Source organism: Aethalodelphis obliquidens, unplaced genomic scaffold (genome assembly GCF_003676395.1).
Source record: "Aethalodelphis obliquidens isolate GAN/ISIS:26980383/991018 unplaced genomic scaffold, ASM367639v1 scaffold137, whole genome shotgun sequence".
NCBI classification, from domain to species: Eukaryota; Metazoa; Chordata; class Mammalia; order Artiodactyla; family Delphinidae; genus Aethalodelphis; species Aethalodelphis obliquidens.
In genome coordinates, this window is record NW_020838081.1 from 326385 (window position 1) to 350644 (window position 24260).

Genomic DNA, 24260 nt, shown 5'->3' on the forward strand with positions numbered 1-24260 from the left:
TCAGACAAAATAGACTTTAAAATAAAGACTATTAGAAGAGACAAAGAAGGACACTACATAATGATCAAGGGGTCAATCCAAGAAAAAGATATAACAATTGTAAATATTTATGCAGTCAACATAGGAGCACCTCAATATATAAGGCAAATGCTAACAGCCATAAAAGGGGAAATCGAAAGTAACACAGTTATAGTAGGGGACTTAAACACCCCACTTTCACCAGTGGACAGATCATCCAAAATGAAAATAAATAAGGAAACACAAGCTTTAAATGAAATATTAAACAAGATGGACTTAATTGATATTTATAGGGCATTCCATCCAAAAACAACAGAACACACATTCTTCTCAAGTGCTCATGGAACATTCTCCAGGATAGATCGTATCTTGGGTCACAAATCAAGCCTTGGTAAATTTAAGAAAATTAAAATTGTATCAAGTATCTTTTCTGACCACAAGGCTATGAGACTAGATGTCAGTTACAGGAAAAAAAGTGTAAAAAATACAAACACGTGGAGGCTAAGCAATATGCTACTAAATAACCAAGAGATCACTGAAGAAATCAAAGAGGAGATTGAAAAATACCTAGAAACAAATGACAATGAAAACACGACAACCCAAAACCTGTGGGATGCAGCAAAAGCAGTTCTAAGAGGGAAGTTTATAGCAATACAAGCCTACCTCAAGAAACAAAAAAAATCTCAAACAACCTAACCTTATACCTAAAGCAATCAGAGAAGGAAGTACAAAAAAACCCCAAAGTTAGCAGAAGGAACTAAATCATAAAGATCAGATCAGAAATAAATGAAAAATGAATGAAGGAAACGATCACAAAGATCAATAAAACTAAAAGCTGGTTCTTTGAGAAGATAAACAACGTTGATAAACCATTAGCCCGACTCATCAAGAAAAAAAGGGAGAAGACTCAAATCAAGAGAATTAGAAATGAAAAAGGAGAAGTAACAGCTGACACTGCAGAAATACAAAGAATCATGAGAGATTACTACAAGCAACTATATGCCAATAAAATAGACAACCTGGGAGAAATGGACAGTTTCTTAGAAAAGTACAACCTTCCAAGACTGAACCAGGAAGAAATAGAAAATATGAACAGACCAGTCACAAGTAAGAAAATTGAAACTGTGATTAAAAATCTTCCAACAGGGACTGAGCTGAGGGCTGGTGACGTGGAGCTACTGGATCGGTCCAAGATGGTAGAGGTGGAGGAGACACTGAAGCGACTTCAGAACCAGAAGTGCGTGCAGGGAAACATCGTGGTGGACACAGAAGGCATTCCCATCAAGAGCACCATGGACAATCCCAACACCACACAGTACACCAACCTCATGCACAACTTCATCTAGAAGGCCCGGAGCACCGTGCGTGAAATTGACCCCCAGAATGACCTCACCTTCCTTCGAATTCGCTCCAAGAAAAATGAAATTATCGTTGCACCCTATAAAGACTATTTCCTGATTGTGATTGAGAACCAACCAAATAAGCCGCTCTCTTGGCTCCCTGTGTCATTCCTTAATTTAATGCCCCTCAAGAATAATAGTGTTAATCATGTCAGCTGGCTGGCATATGGAAGTCACCTTAGAGCCCTCTCAGACCAATCTGGCTGCAGCTCCACCTACCCCACCAAAGTCAACCCTCTTCTGGCCAGTCGCACCTGATTTTCCAGGAGGAAAATCACATCCAGGTTTATGGAGCAAGAGACTGTGAGAAGCCCACACACCCTGTTTCCTTCTGACTTTGAGTTCACTTTGTTGCCCTTGAAAAAGGCTGTTTTTCTTTAACTAAAAATAACCAAAACACTTAAAAAAAAAATCTTCCAACAAACAAAAGCCAAGGAACAGATAGCTTCACAGGCGAATTCTGTCAAACATTGAGAGAAGAGCTAACACCTAACCTTCTGAAATTCTTCCAAAATACAGCAGAGGGAGGAACACTCCCAAACTCATTCTACGAGGCCACCATCACCCTGAGAACAAAACCAGGCAAAGATGTCACAAAAAAGAAAACTACAGACCAATATCACTGATGAACATAGATTCAAAAATCCTCAACAAAATATTAGCAAACAGAATCCAACAGCACATTAAAAGGATCATACACCATGATCAAGTGGGGTTTATCCCAGGAATGCAAGGATTCTTCAATATATGAAGTCAATGAATGTGATACACCATACTAACAAATTGAAGGATAAAATCCATATGATAATCTCATTAGATGCAGAAAAACCTTTCGACAAAATTCAACACTCACTTACGATAAAAACCCTCCAGAAAGTAGGCACAGAGGGAACTTACCTCAACAAAATAAAGGCCATATATGACAAACCCACAGCCAGCATCGTTCTCAATGGTGAAAAACTGAAACCATTTCCTCTAAGATCAGGAACAAGACAAGGTTGCCCACTCTCACCACTCTTATTCAACATAGTTTTGGAAGTTTTAGGCACAGCAATCAGAGAAGAAAAAAATCCAAATCAGAAAAGAAAAAGTAAAACTCTCACTGCAGATGATATGATACTATACGCAGAGATTCCTAAAGATGCTACCAGAAAACTACTAGAATTAATCAATGAATTTGGTAAAGTAGCAGGATACAAAATTAGTGCACAGAAATCTCTTGCATTCCTATACACTAATGATGAAAAATCTGAAAGAGAAATTAAGGAAACACTCCCATTTACCATTGCAACAAAAAGAATAAAATACCCAGGAAGAAACCTACCTAAGGAGACAGAAGACCTGTATGCAGAAAACTATAAGACACTGATGAAAGAAATTAAAGATAAAAACAGATGGAGAGATATACCATGCTCTTGGATTGTAAGCATCAACATTGTGAAAATGACTATACTACCCAAAGCAATCTACAGATTTAGTGCAATCCCTATCAAACTACCAATGGCACTTTTCACAGAACTGGAACAAAAAATTTCACAATTTTTATAGAAACACAAAAGACCCCGAATAGACAAAGCAATCTTGAGAAAGAAAAGACTATACTACAAAGCTACAGTAATCAAGACAGTATGGTACTGTCACAAAAACAGAAATATAGATCAATGAAACAGGATAGAAAGCCAGAGATAAACCCATGCACATGTGGTCACCTTATCTTTGATAAAGGAGGCAAGAATATACAATGGAGTAAAGACAGCTTCTTCAATAAGTGGTGCTGGGAAAACTGGACAGCTAAATGTAGAAGAATGAAATTAGAACACTTCCTAACACCATACACAAAAATAAACTCAAAATGGATTAAAGACCTACATGTAAGGCCAGCCACTATAGAACTCTTAGAGGAAAACATAGGCAGAACACTCTATGACGTAAACCACAGCAAGATTCTTTTTGACCCACCTCCCAGAGAAATGGAAGTAAAAATAAACAAATGGGACCTAATGAAACTTAACAGCTTTTGCACAGCAAAGGAAACCATAAAGATGAAAAGACAGCCCTCAGAGTGGGAGAAAATATTTGCCAATGAAGCAGCTGACAAAGGATTAATCTCCAAAATATACAAGCAGCTCATGCAGCTCAATATCAAAAAAACAAACAACCCAATCCAAAAATGGGCAGAAGACCTAAAGAGACATTTATCCAAAGAAGATATACAGATTGCCAACAAACACATCAAAAGCTGCTCAACATCACTAATCATTAGAGAAATGCAAATCAAAACTACAATGAGGTATCACCTCATACCAGTCAGAATGGCCATCATCAAAAAATCTACAAAGAATAAGTGCTGGAGAGGGTGTGGAGAAAAGGGAACCCTCTTGCACTGTTAGTGGGAATGTAAATTGATGCAGCCACTATGGAGGTTCCTTAAAAAACAAAAAATAGAAATACCATACAACCCAGCAATCCCACTACTGGGAATATACCCTGAGAAAACCATAATTCAAAGCGTCATGGACCACAATGTTCATTGCAGCACTATTTACAATAGCCAGGGCATGGAAGCACCCTAAGTGTCCATCGACAGATAAAGGGATAAAGAAGATGTGGTAACATATATACAATGGAATATTACTCACCCATAAAGAGAAACAAAATTGAGCTATTTGTAGTGAGGTGGATGGACCTGGAGTCTGTCATACAGAGTAAAGTAAGTCAGAAAGAGAAAAACAAATACTGTATGCTAACACATATGTATGGAATCTAAAAAAAATGGTTCTGATGAACTGACGGGCAGGACAGGAGTAAAGAAAGACAGACATAGAGAATGGACTTGAGGACACGGGGAGTGGGAAGGGTAAGCTGGGACGAAGTGAGAGAGTGGCATGGACATATATACACTACCAAACGTAAAACCGATAGCTAGTGGGAAGCAACCACATAGCACAGGGAGATCAGCTCGGTGCTTTGTGACCACCTAGAGGGGTGGGATAGGGAGGGTGGCAGGGAGACGCAAGAGGGAGGGGATATGAGGATATATGTATACGTATAGCTGATTCACTTTGTTATTACAGCAGAAACTAACACAACATTGTAAAGCAATTATACTCCAATAAAGATGTTAAAAAACAAAAAAAATTGCAAAGTAGTTTCAGTGAAGAATCTGTACCACACCACCATCCCTTGCCAGTGTTTTATAGTTGTTGCACTCACAATCGATTAGATAGCATTATGTGTGGTAGCTTTCCTTTATTACGTCTTTTCAAAGTATTAAACTTCATTTTCTTATAAACAGCAAATCTCTTTTTTAGAAACATTATTTCATTGGTTTATATGATATTTAATTATATTAAAATAACAAGTGCATCTGTTATAAATACATATGGGAGTATTATAAACACCTGATTGTTTATATGAATACAACTTGACTGGTGGGAACAACATTGTAAAGTTGTAGTAGAGCAGCAACTTTTTGGTCTTAGGACTCCATTTACAGTCTTAACATTATTGGGAACCCTAAGAGCTTTGTATTTATGTGAGTTTTATCTATTAATGTTTATCATATTAGAAGTCAAAACTGAGCAATATAAAAATATTAATTCATTTAAAAATAATAATAGACCCATTACATGTTAACATAAATACCTGTGTATCATTCATTCTTTCAAGTAAAAATGGTGTACCCGAAGAAAAATGACTAGTTCAGTTTATAACTCTGTTGCCCAAGTGCTTTTCCCCATGACAGCTATTGTATTTTGATATGCAGCAGGAGTGCTTTATGCGTATTCCTCATTTTATCATGTAGATTCCTAAAAAGACATGTACTCAAGAACTGAAATTTAATAAAAGTAATAATTTTTACTGCTTCATCAAAAACATCCTTTACTAAAATTGGCCTTTTTTTTTTTTTTTTAACTGTAAGGTTATGGCATTGAAGAATCCAATGCCTTGATTCATGCTAAGGTACCACCAGTTTACCCATCATTGCTTTGTGCCATCAGTGTAAATACCAACACAGTGAAAAAGACAAATAACTGAGTGCTGTCATGAATATAGTTTTGACTTCATGGGTCCTCTGAGACACCCCCCTCCTCTGAGATCCACAGATCACACTTTGAGAACTGCTGTCCTAGATGGTCATCTACAAACAATAAGCTCTAATCATGCTGTAGACCTTAGTCTTATGCTTTACAGAGGGAGTGGAGAATATTTAGTTAATCTGGAAATTCAGCAGAAATTGGTTAAGTGGAATTTCTACTTAAAAAATGTGCATGGGGCTTCCCTGGTGGCGCAGTGGTTGGGAGTCCCCCTGCCGATGCAGGGGACACGGGTTCGTGCTCCGGTCCAGGAAGATCCTACATGCCATGGAGCGGCTGGGCCTGTGAGCCATGGCCGCTGAGCCTGTGCGTCCAGAGCCTGTGCTCCGCAAGGGGAGAGGCCACGGCGGTGAGAGGCCCACGTACCGCAAAAAAAAAAATTTTTTAATTAAAAAAATAAAATAAATAAAAAATGTGCATGAGTTTTAGAATGGTCTCTGACTCCAGATTAAGATTTTTGAATATTGGTTTGTTTGGAGTCTGTGAATTTTTATTTCAACCATATTTTGTAGCCTGTTTAAATATTTGTTCTGATTATATTGATCACTGCTAACCTTAGGGATCATTTAAGAATATTTTCCAGGTCTCCCAGAAATATTTCAAGTCTTGATTTTATCGCAAAGTTCTTTTGGAGATGCACAGTGCACTATGTTAAAATGACTGTTTCCCCTCTCCTCTATACATTACAGTGTCTTTTCTCTACTTTGTGTTGTTTTTCCCTCGAAATTAGGCTAAAATGATGCCTGATAGATTTTAGGGAGAGTGAAAAATGCACAGGGTTATTATTTGAGATAGCATTGGGGAGTAGTAAAAATGGAATTTCTCTTAAAAGAGAACCTTGATTCAATACGATATGCTGCTTCACAAGAAAGGTTGTGGATGGAAAGCAAAGCAATTTTTTAAAAATGCATGCTGTGTATTAGATGAATTATCATCCAAGGTGCTTTTTTAAATTGTTAATACATGATTTATGGGCCACCTAGTTTTGGAGATCATTGGCTCTCTATTTAATTTTTAGAATATGCTTGAATTGCTGGAAGAAATGCCAAATGGAGTTCCACCTGAAAAAGTAAAAAGTTATATCTATCAGCTAATCAAAGCTATTCACTGGTGCCATAAGAATGATATTGTTCATCGAGGTAAGTATGGAATTTTTGAAATGGAAAATATCAAATAAAGTTAACAAAATATTTCACACAGGCACTGACATTCCATTTAAATTAAATACATTTTGAAAGTATAGGATATGAGACATTGTTTGGGCTCCAAGTCTCCTTTTGTATCACCAAAAGGATGGACTGCACATTTATTTGGATATTATGGTGAGATCTCTGTGTTTGTAAAACCAGATCCGCTTTCAACAGCAAAAGCACCTAGTGATAAAACAAACTCAACAAATGGAAACTTTGAAGCTTACTTGCAGGGGGAACTACCCTCTCCATTGCCTTTTGGTCCTGCAGGTAGAGCAGGTAATGTGAAACAAGCCAGAATCAGGCTTTAGACATGGTGCTAAGTCACTGGCCCCCATTGACAGCCACTTCTCATTTCCTCTTAGACCAAGATCTCTAGTATGTACCTTTACCTCCTGATTTTCCCTACCTGTTCATGAAAAGTGCCCATTGTTTGCAAGTTGTAGGCATGATGAACCTTGCATAAGGGCCATGATTATACTTCCATAAACTGTTCTATTTTGTCCTTTATTGCCATGAAGTGGGTGGTTTATAGCAGTAAAAGGGAAATTACTTGCTCAGCAAGATCTTTAATCTATACCATTTATCTTTTCCTGATAATCTCTTGCATTCAAGGGACACAAATTGATACAATAATGAAGCTCAAAGATGTTTGTCAGAAAATGTTGCAGTATCCACTTCTTATCTTTGAATTATCAGACAAATGAATACTACATTTTAATTTATCTAAACAGGCACACAAGGATATCACTTTAAAAATAGCCTCACTTTGGGCTTCCCTGGTGGTGCAGTGGTTGAAACGAGTCTGCCTGCCGATGCAGGGGACACGGGTTCGTGCCCCGGTCTGGGAAGATCCCATATGCTCTGGAGCCGCTGGGCCCGTGAGCCATGGCCACTGAGCCTGCGCGTCTGGAGCCTGTGCTCCGCAACGGGAGAGGCCACAACAGTGAGACCCGCGTACCGCAAAAAAAAAAAAAAAAAAAAAAAAAGCCTCACTTTAAGAATAGCTTAAAGGTCATGTGAAGAATGCCAACTCCTATTATTTCTGGAAAGAGACAGTTTGTATTTCTCTTGCATTTGACTTTCATAGCAGTTACATTATGAAGGTTGTTGGCAGCATGGAGAGATGTCTTGGTCACCTGGACGTCTAGTGTCTAGGGTAATGATTCTAATAACAGTCTCTACTACAGTTTGAGGATATTAAGAAACTGATTTAGCTGCATTTCCATAGTGATACTGAGATTTGGTTAAGTGTATAGTGAATTAATGGTTGTGAATTAATTCAGAAACCATGATTCTGAAATCTACAGATCTCACTCCTACCTCTTCCCTTTCTCCATTTTCACTTCTACCATATAATATAGATGATGGGCACTCTAAAAATAGAATTGTGAGATGCCTCCAAAGGGAGGGAATTAAACTGCATTTTCTGTGTATTTCTACTCCTTAACTCCCACCACATCTTCAAAAGATCCACAGAATAAATGAGAAATCTTATCTTGACTCATCCATCATAGCTTCAGCACTAGACATTTATGATTGTGAACCACATCATAGAAAACCTAAAGAGATATATAAATATAGAAAGTATACAGAAAATCATAACGAACAATGTATCTTATTTGTATTTTTTTCTCCAGTAAATATAATGCTACCTACTTACTCTCATATATGTTTTTAAAGTATCTTGTGGGTGTAAACAGTTTATAGTCTATCTCCAAAAATTTGTATTATTAGTATTTTATAAAGTAAAAATAGTTCCTTAAAATGTGGTAGCCTAGATTTAATCATTTTTAAATTCCTTTCAGAGGTCCAATTGATACCTTTAAAATTTAAGGGGAAAAATATTTTTGAAATGGTGGTCTGCATGTTTTTCAAAAAAAAATTAATTGGAACTTTTGTGTACCAGCATAAAATGTGTTACTCTGCTTTTCACTGCCATAGTTTTCTATTCATATTACTCTGGATATTTCTAATTAGGTGCCATTACAGTGCTCTAACAGTATCAATCAGCAGTACATGGAACATTTTTTAATAATTGTTTTTTAATCTTGATACTCCAGATATAAAACCAGAAAATCTCCTAATCAGCCACAATGATGTTTTGAAACTGTGTGACTTTGGTAAGTTAAAAAGAAATTGAGCCCTGTAAGTACAGAATTAATTTAATATAGCACTTAAGTAGCTTTTACAGGTGTATTAAAAGTATTTTTTATCTTTTGACTTAAATTAGCAAATGAACATTCTATTGGGTTGTATATTAAAAAGTTGATTGTGGGAAGAGTTCTACTCTCTTTGCATAGTATTGTCTACTATTTTAAAAAATTCATCATGCAGTATTTGTTTAATGAGAATTCAAAGCAAATACATGCATGTGCATATATTCATAAGCCCAGTACTTAATGACCTCAGAGAAAGAATTTTCCAGAAATACCACTATGGCCTGCTGACTTGAGTTGGATAAAAAAAAAAATTAATATTTTAAATATTGATAGAAATTGTTTCAGGCATAATCATAAACACTGAAAATATAACTATGTAAATACATATGTGTTGTATATATGCAATAGTTATATATCTGTAAGGTTAAAAGACATTTTTAGAATGATTCCGTTTATTCCCTTTAAATGTTCAGTGGGGGACTTCCCTGGTGGTTCAGTGGTTAAGAATCCTCCTTCCAATGCAGGGGATGCAGGTTCGATTCCTGGTCAGGGAACTAAGATCCCACATGCCATGGGGCAACTAAGCCCACACACCACAGCTACTGTGCTCGCGTGCCTCAACTAGAGAGCCTGCGTGCCACAAACTACAGAGCCTACGCACTCTGGAGCTCGCACGCTGCAACTAGAGAGGAGCCCACGTGCCGCAACAAAGAGCCTGCGTGCTGCAACTAAGACCCGATGCAGCCAAAAAATAAATTAATTTAAAAAAAATAATGCAAAGAAGAGTCCTGCTGTACCTAAACATCTTAAGAAGTACTTAGGAGCTGAAATTTGTCAAGCAAGTTATAAATAAAAAAGATGCATATAGAATGGTTAATAATAGGAAAAAAGTATCCTTAGTCTAGCATCATTTCTTAAAGAAAAGACAGCTTTAAACGGTCAGGAAGTTCCACATGATGGCCCCACATATGGCGTTCTGTGCCCTGCACATCCCCACCAAGAACCTCCTGATTGTTTTCCCTCCCAGAGTGTGTAGCTCCTTTGTCTGGCTTGAAGAATCCCACTAAAAAATACGAATATTTCTTCCAAATATGTCTTATAAAGAAGTGTTGATTAACTGAAGTTAGGGGGTTTGTTTTTGCTGTGTTTATTTTTTTTTTTACTGTTCCACTTTAAGAAACACTATTTTCTATTTCTTGAAACTGACATACACCTTAACTTTTACCTTTAATTTTAATATTCTGGTTCTCTGTAACTATTTACAGTGAACCTATATTGCTTTTGGTGAGTTAGATGGGTAATTAACCTACTTGCCAGTTTATTTTGTGGCCCCAAAACCTTTTGAAAGGGTTGTTACTTGCGGGGGGCGGGGGGGTAGCAATAGAGTCTGTAAGGTAATTAAGATATCCCTAATATGCTTCTCAGTCACATTAGGAGATAAAAATCATTTTAGCCTGCTTTGTTTCCATCATTGCCAAACCCTACCGATAGTTGTTTACATAATGGCCGAGCTGATCAGCACCAATAGATATACAAATGCTATCTAAGGTCCCACATAGCAGAATTAACGACTATCTGCGACATGCTAATTTAGCTTTGACTTCTGGCTCTTGTGGAGTCTTCATTTTGTTTCTAAGATTTACACTTATTGGAAAAGCTCTGAATGCTTATAAAAGCATGCAATAACTTTGAAAACATAGATTTCTTTATCAGAGAGGAGAGGCTGGTTTTGTAGTGAATACACTGTATATTTTAATTGACGAATGAACAATGGACTAACTTTTTTAAATGACAAGGACACTGTTAATAAACAGCCCATTCAGTAACAATCATTATATTCTTTTGATGTTCCTTTAAGGTATTAATAGCACTGAAATATTTTGTCAACATGACAAATTAATTCTAATTAATTCTTTAAAAAAATTAATTCTTTTTCAAAATTACACCTTTGGGCTTTGCTATCTTTCAGGTTTTGCTCGGAATCTCTCAGAAGGCAATAATGCTAATTATACAGAATATGTGGCCACCAGGTGGTATCGGTCTCCAGAACTCTTACTTGGGTGAGTTACCTTCCCAGAATAGAGTGACATCTACATATTTGCTGATCCTCTATTGTTAACTTTGGGATTATCTGTGGAAGATAAGAACTTGAGTTAATTAAATACCAGTTACCTATTGCAGTGTAGCAAACCACCTAAAAACTTAATGACATAAAGCAAGCACCATTTTATTTGCTCACAATTCTGGGTGCCATCGGGTTGGGGGAGTCAGCTGTTTGAGTTCAACTGGATGATTCTTCTGCTGGTCTCAACTGGAGTTGCTCATATAGCTACAGTCAGCAGGTCATCTGGAGGCTGGTTGGTTTAGGTCCTCAGCTGGGACAAACTATCTCTGTTCCATGGGGACTCATCCTCCAGTGCGTTAGTCCAAGTTTCTTCATATAATAGCAGAAGAATTCCCTGAGCAGAGGGCAAGCCCAAAAGCAAAGGTGGTTTTCAAGCCTCTTTGCATGACTTTTGCCTCATTGGCCAAAGCACGTTACTTGTCTAAGCCCTGATTCAAGGGATGGAGGAATAAACTTCGCCTCTTGATGGGAGGAGTGGCAGAATCACATTACAAAGTGGCAGGTGTATGGAAATGGAGGGAAATTATTGCTGCCATCTTTGTTAATAGTCTTCCACATTAAGAATGTGTATATCCACAGAGTTTGACATTCCGGCTTATCTGTTTGTTCATGTATTCATTCATTCATTCAGCAGATACTTATGGAGTATCTCTTATGCCTAGCCACTTTTCTGTAAATATTGAACCTACTGATATTTTCCTTCCAAACATTGTAAATCCTGTTTGATGATAAATGGCTTTCCAGACTAATATATTGATAATTTTCTCAGCAACACTGCCACATCCATCCACTTTGTGCCACCCTTCCACTTTCAGTGGTATTTCATTCACCTGTCAACACCAGAAAAACATTTTCTGATAAGATACTTCTTCCTCTTACTATGTTTTAACTTCAGAACCTAAGAAAGGACCTGTAGTCTTGATCTCCATCACAGTTTCACTAATAATTCTCTACTTATCGTAGTTGTAGTATTTTCTTATTCTTCCTAGATCGTATTTCCTTCTTTGGGACCATCAAAGAATTGAGGTAGAAGACACACTCTACAAATAAAATTAGATATGATGGTAATGATGACCAGTGCACGAATTATTATAGGTTTCATCTCTTTTCTTTAGTGTGCCATACATGTATCTAGGGGACATGAGAAATTTAATTTTTAAAAGATATTTTTTACAACATTGTAAACTATACTTCAATTAAAAAAATTTTTAATAAATAAAGGTACTTTTTATATAATAGAAATATAAATTTCTGTATTTCTTCTGAAGATCATGATGACTATATGTTTAAGCTACTCACTGAGGGTTTATTTTATTTATTTTTTACACAGCAGGTTCTTATTAGTTATCTATTTTATACATATTAGTGTATATATATGTCAATCCCAGTCTCCCAGTTCATCCCACCACCACCACCCCCCCCACTGAGGGTTTATTTTTATTTTTTTACACTTGTGGTCAGTTGATTTTCTTATTTTTTTATTATTAAAAAGTTTTTTTTTATTGGGGTATAATTGTTTTACAATGTTGTGTTAGTTTCTACTGTACAGTGAAGTAGAGTTCCCTGTACTATGCAGCAGGTTCTCATTGAGGGTTTATTTTGAAGTTAACAATTGATTTCCCAGGGTCTACCAACCATTTGGCGTTAAATCTTGTTTCATTGCTGACCTAGAGCCTATAAGAATTATTGGTGTCGGTTATTGAAAGCTTTACCATTTTTTTTTTAATCAAAAGCTTGTGCTTCATCCTGTGAAATAAATGGTGGCTAGTCACTTTATTATCCCTCCTTGTGTGGATAGATTTTAGAATTTCTGTGCTCATTTTTCAACTTGGATTTAGGATTGATTTTCTTTTGTGTTGTCTATGTTTCTTCTGTGTACCTCTGTCTGGACTCACTCTAATGTGTAGTCTATTCATCTGTTCATTCTTTTGGGAGGGATTGGGAGTTTGAAATTCCTGGACAGGATTTTCCAAAGAAGAAATGAGTACGAAGTAAATCATTCTTAGAACCCCATCTGAGGATTCAAGTATGGTAGAGGGACTCATTATAATATGGTTTTGTCTATAAGATGTCCCTGAGGAGTTCATTCTGAGGACAGCCTTATTATGAAACTTCGGAGAGTATTTGCTGCCTAATAATACCTCCTGGAAAACTGAGCTATGTTTATAGCTCATTAACTGAGTTATGTTTAGAGCTATATGGGAGCTACCAAAAGTAGATGGGGACTCCAACTAATTTGAGCCAAATTGAATATTACTGATTAAATGATTGTCAAGTACTGGTTGAAGAACCATATTATTTGTATAAAAATCCCATTGAAATCAGTTGATATTTGGTTAACATGAAGAATTTACAGGTTTTTATACATTCTCAAGACTTTGTCCTTGACATTCAAAGTAGTTACAGCTGCATAAATTATTCAGATTAGTTGACAGAAGAAAAATAGCTTATGGTGGGTATGTAAAGATTTTCCATAGTTTTCTCCATCTAGCACAAGTTTTGTCTTTCTTATACTTGTATGAAAGAAAGATCAGTATCCTTCCCTTCCCAGCAAGCTACCAAAAAAATCTAAATGAAGTTTCCTAGTATGGTTCTTGGGTTTTTATGGGAGGAAATGAGATAAATAAAATATTGACTTATTGTTACAATGATTTATCATCCTAGAAACATATTCTGTATTATGTTAAAAGTGCTTTAGAGTATTTGTTAAAAGTTTTATTACTACTATAGCACTATGGCATTCTAGAATTTTAATTCCTTTTTTTTTTTCAGGTATTTTATTTTGGCTTTCCCTGCTTAAAACTTAGATAATTTATGTTTGAAACTAAAAAATATGATTTCTTAATCTGCCTTCTGTAATTTGATTTAAGGCTATAGATATTGCGGTATACATGTAAAGCTTTTTTGGGGATACGTAGATTTTCATGTATAGCTGATTAGCAACAGTAGTACTCCAAAAGCCTTCTGGTAAACTCAGACCTTGGAAGATAGCTATAAATCCCTAAAGAAGTGGAAAAAATGCTTTGAGGGAAATGCCTGTCATAAAGTCCCATAAACAAAGGGTATAAATAGATTGAAGTAAATAATCCAATAGCATTTAGCACAATCTTAGCTGTTTTGACTCTGTGCAGTCAGAGGTTAAATAATATTAAGTGTTTGTTGTTTAAGAAGACACATAAGTCAGTGGTACATTTTAATAGGCTGAACTCAAAAAATGGATCAGTATAACTTGTTGACATTTAGAGAGCTAAAGGATAATTGCCTAGAAAATACATTTCTTGGGAGCATTTCATTCTCCAAGTGAGTGGTAACTCATCAGACATGTGTGCTGTATTTAGGGTTTATTAATCCATTCATATTCAAAATATATCTGGATGTGAATAGATTTCAAATCAGTGTATACTAACTAAATTTTTATTAAACTGATGGCTTTATTAGCATAGATTTATTCACTTGTGTTCTGAAGTTTTACTTTGATATCCATACTTCCTTTTTTTCAGCCTCACTTTTGTCCATGTGGTATTTTTTAATTCCTTAAATACCCAAATATGCTTTAAATCATGAATCTGTTCAAAATAATTTGGAAATTATTAAAATTTATTTCTTCAGTTGCCAAGATATCTCTCCCTTTGCTTTTCAGAGCTCCCTATGGCAAGTCTGTAGATATGTGGTCCGTGGGCTGTATTCTTGGGGAGCTTAGTGATGGACAGCCTTTATTTCCTGGAGAAAGCGAAATTGACCAACTTTTTACTATTCAGAAGGTGCTAGGACCACTTCCGCCTGAGCAAATGAAGCTCTTCTACAGTAATCCTCGCTTCCACGGGCTCCGGGTAAGAGGCTTTGCTAAAACCCCAAATGGAATCAGTACACTAGTATTTAAATCATTGCTCATTGCACAGTGGAATGCTAAGCTATCCATCGAATACTATTGCCTTTCCCATTACAGTGTTTATAATCCCCATTATAATATTTTATTTTTGGTTTTTTTTCCCGTTTTTTTTGTGGTACGCGGGCCTCTCACTGTTGTAGCACAGGCTCCGGACGTGCAGGCTCAGTGGCCATGCCTCACGGGCCCAGCCGCTCCGCGGCATGTGGGATCTTCCCGGACCAGGGCACGAACCCGTGTCCCCTGCATCGGCAGGTGGACTCTCAACCACTGTGCCACCAGGGAAGCCTTATAATATTTTACTTTTGAATTTTATATAGTATTTGTGAATTCTGAATTCGAAAGTGGGAGCTGCTAATATTTTCCTAATTTGTAAGTTCCAATTTTTCAAAATCTTTTTTAGTGTACGCGTTATTCTAAACTTTGGTTATCTCAGAATGTTTCTTTATGCAAAATATTAAGCATCCCCAAAAGATAGAAAGATGTATAAATGGCTATTGCTTATTTGAGCAAACATAGTTGTAGTGATTTGAGGAAGATGATGAATACTCACATTCTGCATATTTAAAGATGCTGTTCTAGTGGGTATTTCCTGTTTAGTGAAACATCAAATCTTCTTTTCAAACTAGTGTATTGTCTTGGGCAGCCTTTTCTAGACTTGCTAACTTTGTGCAAAACTTGATTTCAGAAAATATGCTAAAAAGAGTCTTAAACTATAAACTTTCCCCAAATGAGGGACAACCAAGTCGCAGGAGGCATCTTACTGGAGTGGCCAGTTACAAGCTGCTTCTCTGTTCCATCCACCCCCAAAGCAACATTTTTAGTTTTCAACTACCCTGTTTGGGCCAACATGCCAGTTGCTGGCCCTTGTGGGAACTATAAAATAAGCTCACCACCACTTCTTTTGTTTCTCTTAAATGCATAATTCTCAAACCATGTTTTCTTGACATTTGCAAAGCACTTTGGTTTTTTCCTTTGACTTTCTGGCCTCAGTTTATTTCACTTTGAAGAGTACTCCTCCTCACACATGAATGCCCAGCACAGTATACCTCCTGCTAGGCTCAATGAGTGTGGAAGAAAGAAAGGAACAGAAATGCAAACATTTCTCTTCCATCCCCTTCCTGCTTTCTCTCTCTTCCAAATCTGTCTGAGTTACCTCAGGCAAGTTTCTTTTTTCTCCTTTTATTTTTGCTTTTGTAAGCTGAAAAATAGCCAAATTATGACCATTAATTAGGGTACAAATAGTTCAACAGTTATTGAGCATTTGTCCTACTAGATGCTGAAAATATGATAATAAATAGGACTTGCCCTCAGTCCAGAAGAAAGGAAAATCTATTCTAGTCAGAAATAAAGCAAGTCATAACTAATGAATTACTGTCTCACTGAGAATGCATCCAAACTCCTTCCCATCAGACCTTGCCTTTTCTGGGCCCTTCTAGCTCCCTGACTTCAGCTCATACCCCTTTCCATTCCCATCCCTTTCCAGACTTTCATCACACTTACCTTTCTTTTTCTTTAACTTCCGTAAACATTCCCAGGTGTTCCAGCTTCATGAAATTGGCACTTGTGACTCCTTTTCCCAGGAAGGCACTTCCCTTGCATGGCCCCTTCTCATTTTATAAATCTCAGCTCCAAGAATGACCCCTGTCTCTGACCCCCCAACATACTTCCCCCACCTCCTTCTTGGTCTCTCCCATAGCACCCTTCTTTTTCCATCATAGCACTTATCACAGTATGTAATTATTTTGTTTATTTTTTTAATTATTAATGTTAGAAATCATCTGTTTTATTGCTGTATTTCCAGCATCTAGCTTAGCCCAGCACATGTAGTAGGGACTCGATGAATATTTGAATGCTCTCTTGAACCAATCTGCATTATCAGCAGTCAAGCTCATTTATGTTTCCCTTCTCTCCATCTCTAATGCTTCTTTCACTCTTACCACCTTTTACCTGAACAGCCACTCCCAAACTGATTTCTCCAAGTTTCTCTCTTCACTGCAGTCTTCACATTGCTTTTAGAATGATCTTCCTGCAAACTGCCCATTTAATTCTGTCGTCTTTGTGCTGAAAATCTCTGCAAGATTGCTTATTAAATTTAAACTCCTTAGGATAGCATTAAAAACCCCTTCCTTCTAGGCCTCCAGCCTTGTCTTCCACCTTTTCCTACCCCTGCCCCCTGCTCTGCAGCCACATTGAACTTGTCACCATTTCCTTGTTTCTGCAGTGCTATGTTTTCATTTCTGTAATTCTCCCAATACTTACCCCACTTCCTGGAAAGCTCTCCATCCTCCCTCCCCCCAGACTCAAGTCAAGTGTCCTTCCATGAAGCCCTTCTAGACTCCTCCAAGGGAAATGGGTGCCTCCCCCTTCTGTGCTCCTGAAGCACTCTGGTCATAGCTCTTGTAGTACACATGGCAGTCTCTTTTAAGTAGCTGTTTGACACAACACTGTAAATTAACTATACTTCAATTTTTTAAAAATTGTAATAAGATTTTTTTTTTTTAAAAAAAAAGCTTTTTGAAAAATGTATCCTTACTGGACTAATGAATTTTTTAAAGAAATGAGCTATCATGGCCACCGTTATATTCACAACACACCTAGAGTTGCTCTTACTAGGTTGAATAGTATTAAATGATTGAATATTTGACCTGGAACATCAAGCTTGGTCTTCTGGCTGCATTATTCTTTGCCTGGTTAAAGAGGCTCTAAGCTGGATTCTCTGAAGAGAGTGTAAACAGATCTGCCATGGTACCTGGCTTTAATAACTTGTAAACTAGCTGAAGAATTAAGACTTTTGTGCATGAAATAATTAGAAAACAATACAATTTATAATAAAGTGTGGTATATAATAAAGTACTACATTCTTTACTACATTGTACTGTTTTCTAATACATCTAAATATAGTTGAGACCTTGAGAATGTTAAACATTCTAGAAAGTTGGCTGGATTCACTAGGAATGATATATAGAGTATTTACAGTTTGAAATGGATATTGAAGAATGAGTAGCATTTGGATTAGATAGGCTAAACAAAGGAGATCTTTTACTCCTTTGCCTATGGTCCTGTTTGTTTACAGACCTCACTAAATAGTATTATCGGTAAATGGTAGAGAGTACATGACGGTGCTGCTTGTAAATATCCTTTGGAGAAATTGCTGCTTCCCTGACACTTTGATTTTTATAAGCCTTAATGTTTTTACATTTTAGTCTGAAAGTGTTTGTGGTGTTTTAGCTAAATTAGTTTAACCTTTTTGGAGGTTTAACCACATCTTTTGAGGGAAAAGTCTTCCTTTATCATTTACTTGAGAATGTCTGAGACATTCTCAGCTAAGCGTACAGGGTGTGTGAACTGCAGCTGCCTTGAAACATGGACTTACCAGTAACCAGTCCAGTGTGATTTGTATTTTGATTCAATTGTGTAGAGATTGGAAAATCAACAAGATGTTGCTCTAACGGTATGTATTATTTTGAAAAAAATAACAATTGCTATCCCATAATATAGGGCATAGACTTTGAAGTTAGACTGCTGAGGTTCAAAGCCTGACTCCATATTTACTACTTGAATGACCTAGGGCAAGTTCCTTGTGCCTCTTTTTCCTCATGTGTAAAATGGTGATAACAGAAGTACCACCTGATGGGGTTGTTGTGAAGATTAAACATTATAATATATGTAAAATGCCCAGACCAGTGCCTGACACATAGTAAGTGCTTAGTAAAGAGGCACTCTCATTGTATCATATTGGCCAAGTGATCAAGAAAGAAAGGAAAGAAAAAACAAACTACTGATTGAGATATACTTTAAACTTCTATGCTTGAGTTTTGGTTATTTGTTGAATTACCTAATATGAGAATGGTGTCTTTCTTTCAAAAAAACATTAATTAATTTTTTAAAATTAGGAGTTTGTGTGGTCATTTAAAAATCATATTTCTAATACCTTTTGACTTTGGGCATTAATTTTCTTATTGATGAAATGTTACTTCTGGAAAAAAAGGAGGGGGTATTTGGTAGCATAAGATAGGACCTCATAAGCAAGATATTAATTAAAGTCTAGTGGTATAGAGTCTTTTATCACAGCATGACAGGTGTCTCTCTCTTTGGGCTGATGTTCAATGCTCCAATAACATCCAGAGGAACCTCTGTACCTCCTTTAGGAAAGGCACCCATGTTTAGAAAAAATGTGGGTTTGGATCACAGACCTGGGTGCAAATATAAGTTCTGATTTTTAATTATGTAACCTGCCTTGAACCATTTATTTGAATTTTCTGATCATCACCTTCTTCATCTCTGAAATAAGAAGAATAACAATTGTTAAAATGTCTCGCAGAGCATTACTTCCCTCAGAAATCAGTTTTAGGTTATTGCCTGTGTGTCTGTGTTAAATTCATGTTATTCCCTCTACGTCCTCTATCTAGAAGGTGCTGTCCTACTTTTCTCTGTCCTCACATTTTTTCTTATCTTTCAAAAGCTAGTTCAGATATTATCTATGTATGGATTCTTTTTTCTACAGCTGCAAACCACCTTGGCCTCTCCTTTCTCTGAGCTTCAACTAGAATTTAGTACAGTTTCATACTGATTGCTTTCACAATCAGACTGAGGGTTGCTTACATGCAAGGTTTTGGTCTTACCCATATTCTGCATCTCCTGCCATACCTAGCACTGTGTGGGGATGACGTCTTAATACCTTGTTTGAATTTTTCTACATAACTACTTCTCTCATCCACTTATTTAGCATGTTTAGAGATTTCAGGCTTTGAAATGCTCTTATGTTGGTATAAAGGAAATACAGGGAGCTAAAGGATAATTACCTAGAAAATACATTTCTTGGGAGCATTTCATTCTCCAAGTGAGTGGTAACTCATCAGACATGTATGTTGTATTTAGGGTTTATTAATCCATTCATATTCAAAATATATCTGGATGTGAATAGATTTCAAATCAGTGTATACTAACTAAATTTTTATTAAACTGATGGCTTTATTAGCATAGATTTATTCACTTGTGTTCTGAAGTTTTTTGTTTTTTGTGTTTTTTTTTTTTGCGGTACGCGGGCCTCTCACTGCTGTGGCCTCTCCCGTTGCGGAGCAACAGGCTCCGGATACGCAGGCTCAGCGGCCATGGCTCACGGGCCCAGCCGCTCTGCGGCATGCGGGATCCTCCTGGACCGGGGCATGAACCCGTGTCCCCTGCATCAGCAGGCAGACTCTCAACCACTGCGCCACCAGGGAAGCCCGTGTTCTGAAGTTTTACTTTGATATCCATACTTCCTTTTTTTCATCCTCACGTTTGTCCATGTGGTACTTTTTAATTCCTTAAATACCCAAATATGCTTTAAATCATGAATCTGTTCAAAATAATTTGGAAATTATTAAAACTTATTTCTTCAGTTGCCAAGGTAATCTCTCCCTTTGCTTTTCAGAGCTCCCTATGGGAAGTCTGTAGATATGTGGTCGGTGGGCTGTATTCTTGGGAGGGAGTACATGGCGTTGGACTCTAATACTTTACCATCCACTTAGATATTGCAAAATGTGAGTTGGCAGAGGGAAGGACAGAGCATCTGAATAAACTTGACCCTTTCCCCTCATTTTATTTAAAAATGTATTTGTTAATTTAGGAGCCTGTTTGCCTTCTGTTCCAACTTACATAAAGGAAGGAATTGAAAACAGGTCATTCAAAGAGTATATTAAAAGCAATAATAGAACATGTGTCCGAATTCATTATTTCTACTTCTGTAGCCTTTCAGGTACTGGCCTTTTTCTCTTTTTTTACTTCTCTAATTTTCAGGAGTAAATGATATGTTGTTGTGAAAAGGGTGTAAGAATTGTCTGTATAAGCAAATTCTATATGAACTCTATTCTAACCAAATTATTTGTATAAGTAGACAAGACTGTATAAACTGAATAAATAGTTTCAAATTTTTATATTTTGTTTTGTTTTACATGCTTCAGTGTTGTCCAACTAGATTTAAGTATCATCTTTCACTTGTGAGTTTTCCTGTCATTTAACACCCAATCCTATTAATCCCTACCTCAAATACATAGACACCGAAAGTAATATACATGTGAAATAAATTTAACTTTGGCACTAGGGCAGTAGCTTCTGCTCATCTGCTACCTTCTCCAACACTCAAAGCACATGCACACACATACCCTTACCTACGTGCTAATACTTCTGTCATGTTGTTGTTACAGTTTCCAGCTGTTAACCATCCTCAGTCATTGGAGAGAAGATACCTTGGAATTTTAAATAGCGTTTTACTTGACTTAATGAAGGTAGGACAAGTTGATGTTATCTGTACAAAATGTCTTTTGGTTTGTGATTTCTCTTGTGTCTATATATGACCAGAGCCTGCTTTTATGAATTAAATGTTTTGTTAATAGGTGTATAGTGGTGAATAATGGGGCACTGTGTCATCTGAAGAGGCATGCAATTTATTTATTTATTATTTTTTTAACGTCTTTATTGGAGTATAATTGCTTTACAATGGTGTGTTAGTTTCTGCTTTATAACAAAGTGAATCAGTTATACATATACATACAGCCCGTTGCAGTTTATTTAAAATTGCAGAAGTATCTGGTATTGTAACATTCCGTCTAGACAGGACTATGAGATACCTAAATTAGATTCCTAAAATGGACAGAATAGTAACAATCTAAATATAAATAATGAGAAATAAATCATTTAAAAATTTATCCAGCACTCAAGCTGCTCAGGCATAAGGTTTTAAAACAAATCTTAAAATGAATGTTGAAAGAAAAGAGATTCTAATATTTTTTGCATATTCAAGGCCTCCCATAAGATTATTTTATCAGCGAACCTAATTCTGCTCTTTTTCTAACTTGATTTCTCTCCCTCTGGCTCTTCATTTGACAACTGCAAAATCACTGCTACTACCATGCCTGAGTGTTCCTCCTCATGCTGGTGCCCCTGTGCAGAAGGTCTTCATGCTCTGGACTACTGAAAATGTTCTCACAGTTTTTTTTGGTTTTTTTAATAAACTTCCTTTTTTAAAAAATATTTATTTATTTATGGCTGTGTTGGGTCTTCGTTGCTGTGCGCAGGCCTTCTCTAGTTGCAGCGAGCGGGGGCTACTCTGTTGCGATGCATGGGCTTCTCATTGCGGTGGCTTCTCTTGTTGCGATGCATGGGCTTCTCATTGCGGTGGCTTCTCTTGTTGCGGAGCACGGGCTCTAGGTGTGCGGGCTTCAGTAGTTGTGGCTCGCGGGCGCAGTAGTTGTGGCTGGCAGACTCTAGAGTGCAGGCTCAGTAGTTGTGGCACACGGGCTTAGTTGCTCCGCGGCATGTGGGATCTTCCCGGACCAGGGCCTGAACCCGTGTTCCCTGCATTGGCAGGCGGACTCTCAACCACTGTGCCACCAGGGAAGCCCTCTCACAGTTTCTTATTCAAGCTTTTCTACCCAAGTAGATGGCCCCTTGAGTGAGAACTACTTTTTCATATTTCTCCAGTTTTCATTGCAGCCAGCCAGTGCATAAGCAAGTGCTAGTTATTTGATAGTAGACCTTCAAAAGATACTTCTTGGGTCTTCCGTGGTGGCACAGTGGTTGGAGGTCTGCCTGCCAGTGCAGGGGACACGGGTTCGAGCCCTGGTCCGGGAGGATCCCACATGCTGCAGAGCGGCTAAGCCTGTACGCCACAACTACTGAAGCCCGCGTGCCTAGAGCCCGTGCTCCTCAACAAGAGAAGCCACCCACCACAGTGAGAAGCCCATGCACCGCAACAAAGAGTAGCCCCCGCTCGCTGCACCTACAGAAAGCCATGCACAGCAACAGAGAGCCAAAGCAGCCAAAAGTAAATAAATAAAATAAATTTATTAAAAAAAGAAAAAAAGATACTAGTTAATGGATCAATTTTATTTTCTGCCCGTTCAGTCAACTGTCAAAAACAGAGGAGTTTACACTGTGCCCAGGACCTTTAAAGGCATACTTAGCACAGTTGGAAATTGCTGAGCAGCACTCTCAGAACTTTGCTCTGCTTTAAAACTATGTTAATCTGTGTTCCGAGGAGCCCTGTGTAAATAGGTGTGGGGGCAGAGGTGGGCAAGGGGGTGTGGCCTTTGGGAAAGGCCACTTACCATATAACCTTTCTTAGAGATTCACAATATTCATTAATTTATAAAGGCTTTCAGAAATCCCACAGTAAAGAAGCATTTCCCAAATTTAATTAAATACTAAATACTTAAAAAAAAATAAAATGCTACAGCACTAGTTCTGAACACAGATTGAGAGATGCTATTTAAAAAATCCTCAAGGCTCTTTAAGGTTAATTAGGCATAAATTATCTCTTAAATCATTTGCGTTATGTCATATGTTCTTTCACACAGTCAGTGTTTATTTATCAGGGCTTTAATTAGTTGGTAACTTTTAAAATGTAAATAGAGTAAAATAGAAGAACTGAAATACAATTTCGTGTTTTCTGCCTTTTGTCTCTTTTAGTTAAAAATAACTGAACTTCTTTTGTTAAATCATTACCAAATGTAATTACCAAGTATCAGCATAGCACCTGGTAAACGCTAACACAGATAAAAATACGAAGATAACCTGAACCATTATGCATTTACACCAGTTTGAAAGTTGAACAGTTGAATTCCCATTCATTTAATATATTTACCCTCAGATTTCTTTAATGTTAAATAAACATTTTATTGAAACGTATATTTAGAAGGTACACAAATTATAAATGTACCTCAGAGTAAAACTTTATAATGTAAACGTATCCATGTAACCCCACCCGGATTGAGATACAGGAAATTATTAACACCCCGGAAATCTCTTCATGACCCCTTCCCAGGTGCCCCTTCCCACTCTTGGAAACCAGGACTTTGACCTCTATCACCAAAGGTTAATACTGCCTTGTTATTATTGAATGTTATATAAATAGAATTATTCCTTTTGTCTTTTAGCTATTTTTGAAAATGAATTTGAAAAATAAATAGTACCATATATCCTTTCATGAAGAAATTTATTCTCTATGCCATCCCCTAAAGCAGATTTGATAATTTTGTCCATATATAAATACCTAAAATGGCCGTCTCATCCTGCGTCTATTTATACGTATCAGCCATTTTAGTGGGGATACAAGTTACCAGAATTAATCAAAGCTCCTAATAATATAAAGAATAGCTACAATAATTATATGGGCTCTATTTTAGTTAAAATTGTTTTTTCCCCCAAATACTGAATTTTGAAACTATTTACTAAGTTTCATACTTTCCTCATAATGACCTCATCCTTCCAGGTGTTTGAAAATTAACAGCTGTGTTCATACATATAAAAATAGTTCATTGTATGTGCAGCAATTTCTACCCTTGTTAATCTTAAATAAATGAAAATAGCACTTTAATGCTAGTAGATGTTTAGCTTCTAA

The 24260-nt window shown here is 37.0% G+C and overlaps 1 protein-coding gene across 4 annotated transcripts in view; it reads left to right on the forward strand.

Annotated features, from left to right (window-relative positions):
* Positions 1 to 24260, forward strand: part of CDKL5 (cyclin dependent kinase like 5) — a 189406-nt gene that overhangs the window by 126158 nt on the left and 38988 nt on the right. For all 4 annotated transcript variants that reach the window (XM_027099686.1, XM_027099683.1, XM_027099684.1 and 1 more), the window contains 5 exons: positions 6534 to 6654; positions 8769 to 8828; positions 10837 to 10927; positions 14633 to 14822; positions 21067 to 21147. In XM_027099686.1, the coding sequence (XP_026955487.1) occupies positions 6534 to 6654; positions 8769 to 8828; positions 10837 to 10927; positions 14633 to 14822; positions 21067 to 21147 (543 nt within the window). The remainder of the gene's footprint in view (positions 1 to 6533; positions 6655 to 8768; positions 8829 to 10836; positions 10928 to 14632; positions 14823 to 21066; positions 21148 to 24260) is intronic.